Source organism: Populus trichocarpa, chromosome 1 (assembly GCF_000002775.5).
Source record: "Populus trichocarpa isolate Nisqually-1 chromosome 1, P.trichocarpa_v4.1, whole genome shotgun sequence".
Taxonomy (NCBI): Eukaryota; Viridiplantae; Streptophyta; class Magnoliopsida; order Malpighiales; family Salicaceae; genus Populus; species Populus trichocarpa.
In genome coordinates this window covers 48,526,240-48,537,942 of record NC_037285.2, presented here as the reverse complement: position 1 = coordinate 48,537,942, position 11,703 = coordinate 48,526,240, and the positions used below count along the sequence as shown (strand labels likewise).

The window sequence follows — 11,703 nt, the reverse complement described above, 5'->3', positions numbered from 1 at the left end:
ACTAACTCGAACACCCACGTTAATAAAAAAAAATTATTGAATAAATATTATGAATATGATATTATCATTACATAGGTGGCATGTGAGACTACTCTCCAAGGTATTATTCAGAGTTTATTCATAATTTTTTTTTTTATAAAAGTATCAGCTAAAATATATACAATTTACTTGAGAATTAATTAAAGAAGGATATTTATGAAAATTAATTAAAAAAATTGAATGTACAACAAAATCCTCTTATTATTCCGTAATTTTTTTTAATGTTATGTCTAATTAGTATACTAGAAGAATCAAACATACAAAATAGATAAAAAAAAAATTTGATCAAAGAGATAGAGACGAAAACATATATTAAATGTCTATGAGATAATCTTATAGTGAATTTTTATAACTACATTTCTTTTATTCCATAATAAATGTATCGTTAAGCTAGCATATGTGTGAAGTGAAATTATGTTTCCTAATAAAAATCTGGATTTATCTGATAATTTATTAATCTGGTCAAAATATAACTTTTAATTCATTATTTTTTTTAATTTTTTATTATAAAAACAAGATTTTAATTTTTTCAAATTTTTATTTTAATTTAGATCCACTCTTCTTATCCATAACATGTATCAATATAAGTATACTTAAGGTTAAAGAAAATAAAAACAAAAGTGTGAAAAGAAATTGTTTTCTTAATTTATTTTTCAAACCTCTCGCTCTCATGTTCTCATATTTCGACAACATGGAAAACACGGAGATTTCTACGCCTATTACTACAAAACTCTTCTCTTTCACATTCAAACGTACCTTAACAACCGAAACTCCTGTCTCTCCTCTTCACTTTTCGCTTCTCGTACGTTTCTCTCCTTCTCTCCCTCTAATTTTTTGACAATTCTTCTCTCTCTTTTTTAAAATCTTTAATTAATTTTTGTATTTAGTTCTCTTTATCTTTCTTACGTTTTCTTGATCATCTTTTGGTGGGTTCTTTTCATTTATCTTGTGACTGCATGTCCCTAAATTTCAAGCCTTTTCTTCCCTTTTAATTGTATGTTTGTGTATAGTATATGTAGATCTTTTTGTGTTCTTGGGAAGCTTGTAATTGTTATTGCTGTTTCCAGGTGCTATTTTGATGTTAAAAATGTTTTTGTTTGAGTAAATTGTTGCTTTCAAATATTTGAGCTATTTTTCCCTTTTTTGACTGACTGGCCCTCCTTTTTTTTTGTTTTTTTTGATAAAGGTGTGATATTTAGGATTTTTTCTGTGTTTTTTGAGATGGGTTTTGATTGATTGGTGTTCTTGGATCTTGGGGAATTTGAATATTGGGATTTGGTTTGTTCTTCTATCTGTAAAATGGTTTTTTTTCCCTCGTTGTTAGAAACGTGATCATTTGTGTTTCTTGGTTCTCTACGGTGGACATTCTGATATCAGAATTTTCTCTCTCTAAATTTCTGGTATCAGACATGCCCTGACAAACAATTGCAATGTTTTTGTCTTTAATTATTATTCCCATTTTTCTACATGAAGAACGGAGTTTGAAAGTATTTTCTTCTTTTTACTGGTCCATTTGGATCTTGAAACTCTCCACCTTTCTCTCTCTTTTTACTGGTTTTAGATTGTAAAGATTTGAATTTGAGTGGTGAATTTTTCTGGTTTTTTGTTTTTCCACATTTGCATAGTAAAATTTGTTCTACTTTTAGTATTTAACCTTTTACTTTCTTTGTTTTGTTTTGGTTTCAAATACTTGTATAGGGCCCAGCTGGTCTTTCTTTTGTTCTGATTGTACCTTTTCCTCTCTTGGTTTCTTCTGTTTCAAACTCCATCATTGCTAATTGTTTGAATTTGATTTCATTGCAGCAGACTGGAGCAGAAAGCCACTGATACAGAAGCTTTGTCTTGACGGGTAAAGGGATTTGATCTCGTAGGACTCTCCAAATGCTAAGTTTTGGCAGGACCAGAACTCAGCCAAGGTCCAATAGATCTATGTCCCTTGGAGGTCAGTTTTATGGCTCACCATTTTGATTTTGAAATGCACCCTCTTAACTCCCTTGATGTTTATGGTGATGCAATTGTTTGGAGGTCAGTTTAATTTCTTTTTCTCACTCTGTGTTGCAGGCATGGATTTTTCAGATCCAAAAAGAAAAAATAATGTTGTAGGAAAGATTCTTTTGGCCGCTTCCCTAACAGCTGTATGTATAATTATGCTGAAACAATCTCCAACCTTTAATTCTCCAAGCCCGGTAACTCCATGTTCCTTTGTTCAATCTCTTTCTGTTAATTTTTAATTTAGTACCAAACATACCTGGTTTTTCCCTTGAAGCCGCAGAAATAGCATTTAAAAACTTCATGCATTTAAATAAGTTCAGCCATTGAGTTATGATTTGAGCTTATGATATTTCCTTAATGTGCTTTCTGATTTGTTGGTTTGTTTATTTCAGTTCTCTTTGCGTGAAGATGGGGTGATCCATGTCCTTGTGACAGGTGGTGCTGGCTACATTGGTTCCCATGCAGCATTGCGACTTTTGAAGGATGGTTACCGAGTAACCATAGTGGTATGTTCATCACAAGAAATTTAGTAGCTTCCTTTTGAGATCTCTTATTGCTGTGATTTTTAATTTTTTCTTGGTCTTTTAAGTTTAAGATTTTCATATTGTTAACAGGACAACCTTTCTCGAGGAAACTTAGGTGCAGTCAAGGTTTTACAAGAGTTATTTCCTGAGCCTGGGAGGCTTCAGTTTATATATGCTGACTTGGGAGAGCCTAAAACTGTATCCTTATTATTTGATATATAATATATATAGCCTATTTTAGGTTGTTTTTAAAGACAGTTGAACTTGGATATTGCAACTTGTTTCCTTTACCAAATTTTCAGGTTAACAGCATCTTTTCACAAAATGCATTTGATGCTGTGATGCATTTTGCAGCAGTTGCATATGTTGGGGAAAGCACCGTGTACCCCCTTAAGTAAGTTTTCTATGTGGTCTGAATTAAACCTTTCCTGTTTCTATTGAACTTGCTTCAATTTTTTTTTTTGGGTGATGACAGGTTTAAATATTTTTTTTCCATGTGGCAATGGTAGTAACAAGAATAAAAGGCTTTGCTGAAACTTCTTTTGGCATAAGGGATTTCTTTGATAACTTAAAAATATGGTTTGCATTCGAGAATTGCAAGATTAGATGACAAGATAATGTCTTTAAATTATAGCAGGGTAGCAGATTCATGCCCTTATTTTGATAAAACTGGAGGCAAACGAGCTTCTCTTTAATGAAGTGAACAAACATTAAGAGAATGGAAGAAATTATCTTCTAATGCTGGTAATGAGTGATATTTGGATTCAAAACTTAAAGCATAACCTTGTACCTGAATCACTTCTATATTTTTTCTTCTGTAAGGGAACAAGAGGGGAAGTGAATGTACTAGATAGCAGAAAGGAAAGAATTAGGTGAACTTTTAGCCATAAGCAAAATCCCTTTCTTTGAAAGTTAAGATTATTTTTGTCATTGATAGTACAGGGCATGGGAAAAGTTGTGTTGTTTGACAGCCTTTCCTTCAGAGCTTGTTTTCAAAATATACAGGGCATTGTACAAACATACCGCATAATAGATTAGGAAAGCCATGTTTGGTAGGAACTTTGATTGTATCTGCATATTTTGTTTCTCAGTTCAATAATCATAAGAAAACCCGCTGGCAGCTATAGAGTACAGAAAATTGCTTTTGGAAACTGATATAATGTAAATCAAGTTAGAGACTTGAATTTTCTTTTATCAAATATTTCATTTTTATACAGATGTATGGATCACCTCTTAACTATAATCCAATATTCTCTATTGATATCAAAATTAATACCCTTGATCGTATGTGTCCTTAATGATGATATGTTTGTTCTTGCTGTGCAGGTACTATCACAACATTACATCAAATACCTTGGTAGTGTTGGAGTCAATGGCTGCAAATGATGTAAAGACTTTGATATATTCAAGCACATGTGCAACATATGGGGAGCCTGAAAAGATGCCTATTACTGAAGACACTCCACAGGTTTGATTTATAAACTTGCTAACCAGCATTTTTAATTCATCTGTTTGTCCAGTCTAAGCTTAATTCAGGACAAGAGAGCACAAGAATGATATGCGACGACTCGTTTTACTTCACACCAGGTTACATGCTAGGTGACTGATTTATATTTTCCCCCCAACTCAGGTACCCATTAATCCATATGGAAAAGCTAAGAAGATGGCAGAAGATATCATCCTTGACTTCTCTAAAAATTCAGACATGGCAATTATGATATTGAGGTTGGTATTGAGTTCCCTTGTCCCTTTTCTTGAAAGTGTTGACTTTCCAATTGTTGATCTATTTTTGTTGTTATTTTGAAAGTATTTCTCAAATGCTTTTCATTCAATTTACTAGTTGATCTCTAGTTTTTGTTGTTTTTGAAGTATTTCTCAAATGCCCTTTTTTCAGTTTTTGAACTCACTGCAGAAGATGAGGCTTTGAATTCAATTGATAACTCAAAGCAACATCCCTGTCCTGAAATGAAAGTTTAATAATAAGAATTTCTCACTCTTAAAGGTATGAATTGACAAATGCTTTTCTGACCAAATTTCAGATACTTCAATGTGATTGGATCAGATCCAGATGGAAGGTTAGGTGAGGCTCCTAGACCTGAACTGCGTGAGCACGGACGAATTTCTGGTGCTTGTTTTGATGCTGCTCGTGGTATTGTTGCTGGACTAAAGGTATTTTGATTTTGATTTGACCTTGAATTTTTCCCTTTTAGATCAAAATTGCAACTTCACTGTTGAGTTGTTTCAAGGCTATGCTGCAGTTGGTAAAAAAGAGATTTTCTTCATTCGATCATTTGGAAAACAAATGTACACGGTGTCTTCCTGCTTGGTTATTGATATTACTTTGATTTTCAGAACCTGGTTGGTTTAGTTTTAGGTGCCTGATTTCCTTGGTTGCTGAAAATTTAGACAGTTTGGGAGTCTTAGAATCAGGTTACTGGGACATTTATTGAGGTTTCACACCTAAAGGCTGTGTTGTTATCTGCTTGCTTCCCTCTGTGTTGTGCCATTTAGACAAAAAGCATGCTCCCTGCTCTGTCGTGTTCTTACGTTATGATGAATGAAATTCTCAGAATGTTGGTGTTTTCACTTTGCAGGTTAAAGGAACGGACTATAAGACACACGATGGAACTTGTATAAGAGATTATATCGATGTTACTGATCTTGTTGATGCTCATGTTAAAGCACTTGAAAAGGCAATGCCTGGGAAAGTTGGAATCTACAATGTTGGCACTGGAATGGGTGGGTAACCAGTTCCCCTGTTCACTGAGCCGCTTTTCATTGATCTTGTGTTCTCAAGATTTTTTTTTTTATTTTTTTTTATCAGGTAGATCAGTCAACGAGTTTGTACATGCATGTAAAAAGGCAACCGGTGTAGATATCAAAGTAGACTATTTACCTCGCCGGCCTGGTGACTATGCTGAAGTGTTTAGTGACCCATCAAAAATTAACCGTGAGCTGAACTGGACAGCACAATACACTGATCTCCAAAAGAGTTTACAGGTTGCATGGAGATGGCAAAAATCACATCAAAATGGGTATGGATCCCCTTTGGTGATGGCTTCTTGAACATTTAGGGAAGAGTCCGTAGCAGAAATTAACTCGGTCCACAGACCCCACGCAGCACTGACCTCAGCTGTGTTTCTATTCTCTCTTAGAAGAGGGGTTTCAGATGAAAGATCATTTATTCACCTAAAATATAGTGTTAGGAGCGGCCAATTCATTAGATGTATTCGAACAGATATTATCTCAATAACATGATGCCTTGGTGCAGGTATAGCTTCTATTGATCTACCCTCTTGGTTATACCCATCATTTTTCGAAGTTCTTTCTCTGAGAATGGACACTGGATAGTTTGCTTCCAGAATCATTTCATTTAGCCAAGTTAACCTCAGTTTCACCGAAGGAGATCATTGAAACTGCTAGGGTTACAAGGTTCTAGCTTATAAGATTGTCTGACTGAATTGGCAAGTTGCCCTAGTTGAATAGACTGGTCCATCTAGCTCTGAAAATGATGGTACTATGTTGTCACTGCAATCACATAATTTATGCAAAACTTGTCTGTCAGATGTCAACGCAATCTTTGAAGAGGAAAGAGTGAATTGTTCTTTGATCCTCTGTTTTTAGTGAAGATTTGATTTTAATAAGCCAATATTGAGTCCCTGTATTTTCATATGTTTGTAGTTTAGTCCTTCTATTGTTTTTTTTTCATGAAAATTAAGTTTTTTTACTAAATACCCTTCATTTCTAATCAAAATTTCCAATCTTACCTTCTATAAACAAAATTAGAAGGATATGCAAGAAATCTTAAAAAGAATTCAGTCACCTTTGGTCAAGTGACTGACTTGTGATTTTCAAGACTAGATGTACTATCTTAGAATTATCATCAAAACAAGGACTAAACTATAATTTACCCTGTAGAAAAGTTGTAGAAGATTAAAGGAAATAGTCAAAGCAAGTTTTACAGGAAATCAAGGCCAACGTTCAATAGAAAAAAAAACCTAGAAGACTGACTTGAAAAATGTCAAGCAGCCATGAAGGAAAGCTATGGTCTCTATGTATAAAAATCCATTGAAAAACCTAGAAGACTGACCTGAAAAAAGTCAAGCAGCCATGAAAGAAAGCTATGGTCTACAATGGATAAAAATCCCAACAAGTGGTTGGAAAATGTACACATAAAAAGTAATGTAGATCAAAATATCTAGCACTTGTTTGACATGTATAAATAGGCCAAGGATTTCCACTTTTTGGTGTGTCTTACAGTAGATACCAAGATTCTTTGCTTCTGCAGGCCATTCAATCAATTCCAAATTATCAATTTCTCTCAATCCCAGTTTTTTGTTTATTTCAAAACTTGTAAATTGCAGCAAGCGGATTGGTGTTTTGAGAGCTAGCTATGTCAGTTGGCACACCTCAAGTTTTCCACCATATGCTGATGGCAACTTGTCAGGAAAAGCAAGCTTATCTAGTCCATTATGCTTGCTGATAACTAATCCATATTCATTAAAGGTTATCTCTCACTCTCACTCTATCCCTCTCTTCTCTTTTATTGTTTGAAGTATGATTACAGCTTATGGAAGATCATTGTCAGCTGTGTGCATTTATGTGCTAGGCCACTCCTCCTTAATTTGTCTCTTGCTGGTCTTGATGTTACCACGTCCTTTTCTTATGTGCAGCATGGAGATTTAAAAATCTTCTATGGGTATTAAAAAACACCCACTAGACATTGAAAATTGGTGATTGAAATCACTGTTCGATATATCTGAAGCCACAGGCTTCAATGCATAATTGGTGATGGTTTTGTTGACAACTGTAAAACCAGAATCATGCCAAGTATACCTGATGAACCTGGCCTCACAAGTTAATCCAGTAAATTTAGAATCTAAAATTTAATTCGGATGAAGTTTTTAGTTAAAATAAACTAAATATTTACATGGTGAAATTTAATTGATCCGGACAAATATTTAGTGTCCGGTTGATTCAGTTGATCCGGCCAAGTGTTTAGTGTCTGGTTGATTCATCCAAGCTAGGCATGATCAACGCTGGATTTTTATTTTTATTCAAAAAAAAAAAAAAAAAACAAGGCAATGCAATTTAAAAAAAAACAGTTGATTCGGTGAATCTTGGATTAGTTCTTAAATTGGATTTCCATAAAACAACTACGATACCGAGAGTTTGTTATGTCTATGAGACAATATATTCTGTGATTGAGGTTTTTGATCATGTGTGAACCAGCTAGATACAATAATTTTTATGTATAATAGTAGCCCTCTTCAAATTATTGAAAGAAATAGGAAGACAAGCAAGATATTATATCATCATAACATGATCTGGAAACATTTTAGAATGCTGCTAGCAGTGCTCTGCAATAATTTTGCACTGATACAGTTGTCTTTTCCTTTCCAAAATACAGCTACCAAATTTGTTTGATCATGCAGCCTGGGACTGAAAAATCATCCTGAAAATGAAAGCTTCAATGTCTGCAACACTCTCTGTAGTTTCAGCCCTACTGTTGCTAGTGTCATTGGCAGCTTCTGATACAGTTCTCGACAGGTTTCTACAGTGTCTTCCTAGCCATAGCCATCCTTCTCACCCAATCTCTCAAGCAATCTATAGTAACACAAATCCCTCTTTTGAGTCTATCTTGCAAGCACTGATAAAAAACCGTAGATTTTTGACTCCTGCAACCCCAAAACCACTTGCGATCATCGCAGCCGTCCATGAATCCCATGTCCAAGCAACAGTTATTTGCGCAAAGTCTAATGGCTTGCAAATTAGAATCCGGAGTGGTGGCCATGATTATGAGGGCCTTTCTTATGTATCTGCAGTCCCATTCGTCATCCTCGACATGTTCAATCTTCGATCCATCGACATAGACATAGCGAGTGAGACAGCATGGGTTCAATCTGGGGCAACTCTTGGTGAACTTTACTACAATATTGCCAGCAAGAGTAATATTCATGGCTTCCCAGCTGGTGTTTGCCCTACTGTTGGTATAGGTGGTCACTTTAGTGGAGGGGGCTTTGGGACCATGATGAGAAAATATGGCCTTTCTGTGGATAACATCATTGATGCACAATTAGTAGATGTCAATGGCAATATCCTTAATAGGAAGACAATGGGGGAGGATCTCTTTTGGGCAATTAGAGGAGGTGGAGCAAGCTTTGGAGTCATTCTTTCTTGGAAGATCAGTTTGGTTCAAGTTCCTCCCACAGTGACTGCATTCAGGGTTGCTAGGACCTTGGAGGAAGGAGCAACTGATGTGTTTTACAAGTGGCAACTAGTTGCTAGCAAAATAGACAAGGATCTTTTCATTAGAGCAATGTCACAAGTTGTCAAAGGAAGCAGTGGGGGTTCTAAAAGAATTAGCATCTCTTTCATTGGCCTCTTTCTAGGACAAAGTGGAGCACTCCTTTCCTTGCTGAGCAAGAGCTTCCCCGAGTTAGGTTTGCAGCAAAAAGACTGCAAGGAAATGAGATGGATAGAGTCTGTAGTTTTCTGGGCAAACCTTCCAAATGCAACATCAACTGGTGTTCTACTCAACAGGCCAAACCAAGCAAGCTTTTTCAAAAAGAAATCTGATTTTGTGAAATATGTCATTCCTAAGAATGCTTTGGAAAGCATATGGAAGGTGATGATCAAGGTAGAGCCAATATGGATGCAATGGAATCCTTATGGAGGAAGAATGGATGAGATTTCGGCAACGGCAACTCCATTCCCTCATAGAGCGGGAAACCTGTTCAAAATCGAGTACTCCACAACCTGGATCGAAGAAGGAATTGAGGCCACCAATCACCATACAAGTTTGTTAAGACAACTGCATGATGCAATGGCTCCTTATGTCAGCAAGTATCCAAGAGAAGCATTTCTCAACTACAGGGATCTTGATATCGGTAGCAATCCTAGCAACCAGACCATCTTTGAGGAAGCTAAAGTTTACGGGAGCAAGTATTTTAAGGACAATTTTCTTAGGCTGGTGACAGTGAAGTCAAGGGTGGATCCTGATAATTTCTTCAAGAATGAACAAAGCATCCCAGTTAATTTTGCACGAGTAAAAGCCTGAATGGTAGTAGTTATAAAAGCATCAGAGGGTATCATATCTGGGGGTGGACATTCCTCCAAGTTGATTAATTTGGTTTCTATTTCGTACTATCCACCACCCTAAAATGCTGAGATGCACATGGAAAAAGACTTAAATCATTGGTTTATTAGGTCAACCTGTAAGTTATTAGATTACCCTGTAAATCAGCAGATCAATTATTTTTATTAAAACAAATGCATTTTATTCTTGTTTTTTAGTGTTGACATGATTAGATTTAAACTAAGTTTATTCAACTAAATTTAGATAATTAAAAACTCGAATTGAATCGTTGGAAACCGCGTTATTCAACGTATTATTTTTCAAATATTGTTTTTTTAGTTTATTTTTTTTAATGAGAAAGTGCTATTTAACATAAGAGAAAAAATAATAAAGCAGAACAAACAGATATTACCATATTCATAAGAGAAAAAAATAATAAAGCAGAACAAACAGATATTACCATATTCATAAGAGAAAAAAATAATAAAGCAGAACAAATAGATAATTCAAGCTGATAACATAAACACCTAAGCAGAAGAAAGTTGTTAATTTCTTCATCTGGACATTTGCTTTTGCATAAAATCTTTCACTTCCTTGATAAACAAAGAAAACTCAGGCACACAAGGAAAAAGGTAAAATGAATGGAATGCGTTGTCATACTCCACTAAATACACTTCTTTTCCACTTTTCTTCAGTCCCTCGCAGTACCTCTTTTGCCAGTCCTGGAGAGGATCCAACCCCCCAATAATAACAAGAACTGCAGGGAATTCAAGCTCTGAAATGTCAACAGAGTTAGGCCCAAAAACATTCGACACCTGATGGTCCCGATTCGAACCCTCTGGCAGAAACGATCTCCACATCCAGTCTGTAGTATCCATTGGAACAATGGGATCTCTGGAAAGCTTGATTTCAGATCCTGTACGCTCTTCTCCTCCAAAGAATGGCTGTATGGCTATAACTCCATTCAGTTTTATGTTGGAAAGTTCATATTTGCTAGCCTTTAGTGCCATGTGATGAGCTAGATTGCCACCAGCACTGTCTCCAGCAACAAAACTGTGCTTGAGATTGGCATGGTTTGGAAGGACTTCAAGGTATGATATATCAATAAATTTTATAACATCAAAACCGTCTTCATATTGGCATGGATACCTATGCTCAGGAGCCAGCCTGTAGTTTACAGAGATGATGACTGCAGGTAGCAGGCGGGCGAGCCTGTAGCATAAATCATCAAACAGCTTTGAATTGGCCGCCATGCAGACGAACCCACTCCCGTGGAAGTAGAAAATAACTGGGATGTTAACTTCATTGTCGGTGGTTGAAGTTCTGAAGACGGGGTTGTAGAGGCGGAACCAAAGGTTGCGGTCTTCATCAATAGTGAAATCAGTGGTTGTGACACCATCTATGGGCTTGTCAGGCGATGGAGAGGTTTTATAGTCGAGAAAGTTGAGCAAGAGGCGGTTCAGAGATCCATCAGAGCGACGAATCATGACTTTAAAGGTGAAGGAGATGAGGGATGTAAAGAGCCTTACCTTCCATGGGAGGTCAGCTGAGTTTTGAGACATTTTCTTCTCTTTTTTTAGTTCAGGCTTTGGTACTGTTGTTTTATGAACAGATTAAGAAGAAGAATATGTTGAGAGTTGAAACAAATGACAACACTCATGACACCATTTATGATGGGTAGGGTTTTGGCAGCTGAAAGACCATTAAATGGTTGCAGAAGTTGTCTTGGGTTGGCATTTGATGACTTTTTTTTAAAGATACAATTATTTTAAAGAACCATACCTTACAAAAATAAAAGTATATATTTTTATATGGTCCCACTAAAAAAACCAATTACACCTCCAAATCAAACACCCTCTAAGAGTCTGTTTGGAAACGCGGTTGAAACGGCGTTCCCTCAAATTTTAATTTTTTTAATTAAATTTTTTTATATTTTTAGATCGTTTTGATGTGCTGATTTCAAAAATAATTTTTTTTTAAAAATAAAAAATATTATTTTAATGTATTTCTAAAAAAAAAAACACTTTGAACTATAATCGATATCACAATCCCAAACAGACCTAAATAGAG

At 35.6% G+C, this 11,703-nt stretch overlaps 3 protein-coding genes across 4 annotated transcripts; 2 read left to right on the top strand and 1 right to left on the bottom strand.

Annotated features, from left to right (window-relative positions):
- Positions 1 to 686: 686 nt before the first annotated feature.
- Positions 687 to 5,842, top strand: LOC7490752 (UDP-arabinose 4-epimerase 1). Of its 2 annotated transcripts, none has more exons than XM_024587567.2 (11): positions 687 to 841; positions 1,846 to 1,981; positions 2,101 to 2,225; positions 2,424 to 2,537; positions 2,646 to 2,753; positions 2,858 to 2,949; positions 3,882 to 4,023; positions 4,186 to 4,280; positions 4,595 to 4,724; positions 5,150 to 5,294; positions 5,380 to 5,842. In XM_024587567.2, exons 2-11 carry the CDS (start codon positions 1,921 to 1,923, stop codon positions 5,619 to 5,621), a joined length of 1,254 nt encoding a protein of 417 aa, XP_024443335.1. In that variant the 5' UTR covers positions 687 to 841; positions 1,846 to 1,920; the 3' UTR covers positions 5,622 to 5,842. The 2 variants fall into 2 exon arrangements, with proteins under 2 accessions (XP_024443335.1, XP_024443330.1); XM_024587562.2 differs by having other exon boundaries at positions 1,843 to 1,981.
- A 946-nt stretch (positions 5,843 to 6,788) lies between these two features.
- LOC7480383 (berberine bridge enzyme-like 4) lies at positions 6,789 to 9,842 on the top strand. The gene is made up of 2 exons (XM_024587557.2): positions 6,789 to 7,061; positions 7,966 to 9,842. The coding sequence occupies exon 2, from the start codon at positions 8,017 to 8,019 to the stop codon at positions 9,613 to 9,615; it is 1,599 nt and encodes a 532-aa protein (XP_024443325.1). The 5' UTR covers positions 6,789 to 7,061; positions 7,966 to 8,016; the 3' UTR covers positions 9,616 to 9,842.
- A 227-nt stretch (positions 9,843 to 10,069) lies between these two features.
- LOC7480382 (probable carboxylesterase 18) lies at positions 10,070 to 11,370 on the bottom strand. Its single transcript, XM_002298975.3, has one exon. The coding sequence runs from the start codon at positions 11,193 to 11,195 to the stop codon at positions 10,188 to 10,190; it is 1,008 nt and encodes a 335-aa protein (XP_002299011.2). The 5' UTR covers positions 11,196 to 11,370; the 3' UTR covers positions 10,070 to 10,187.
- Positions 11,371 to 11,703: the final 333 nt, after the last annotated feature.

What these genes read in the sequence shown, in the direction of transcription:
- LOC7490752 (XM_024587567.2), top strand. Translation starts at nt 1,921, where the DNA reads ATGCTAAGTTTTGGCAGGACCAGAACTCAGCCAAGGTCCAATAGATCT. An exon ending in CCTTTAATTCTCCAAGCCCG is followed by an intron (nt 2,226 to 2,423) that starts GTAACTCCATGT and finishes TGTTTATTTCAG; the next exon opens with TTCTCTTTGCGTGAAGATGG. An exon ending in ATGGCAATTATGATATTGAG is followed by an intron (nt 4,281 to 4,594) that starts GTTGGTATTGAG and finishes ACCAAATTTCAG; the next exon opens with ATACTTCAATGTGATTGGAT.
- LOC7480383 (XM_024587557.2), top strand. Translation starts at nt 8,017, where the DNA reads ATGAAAGCTTCAATGTCTGCAACACTCTCTGTAGTTTCAGCCCTACTG.
- LOC7480382 (XM_002298975.3), bottom strand. Translation starts at nt 11,195, where the DNA reads ATGTCTCAAAACTCAGCTGACCTCCCATGGAAGGTAAGGCTCTTTACA.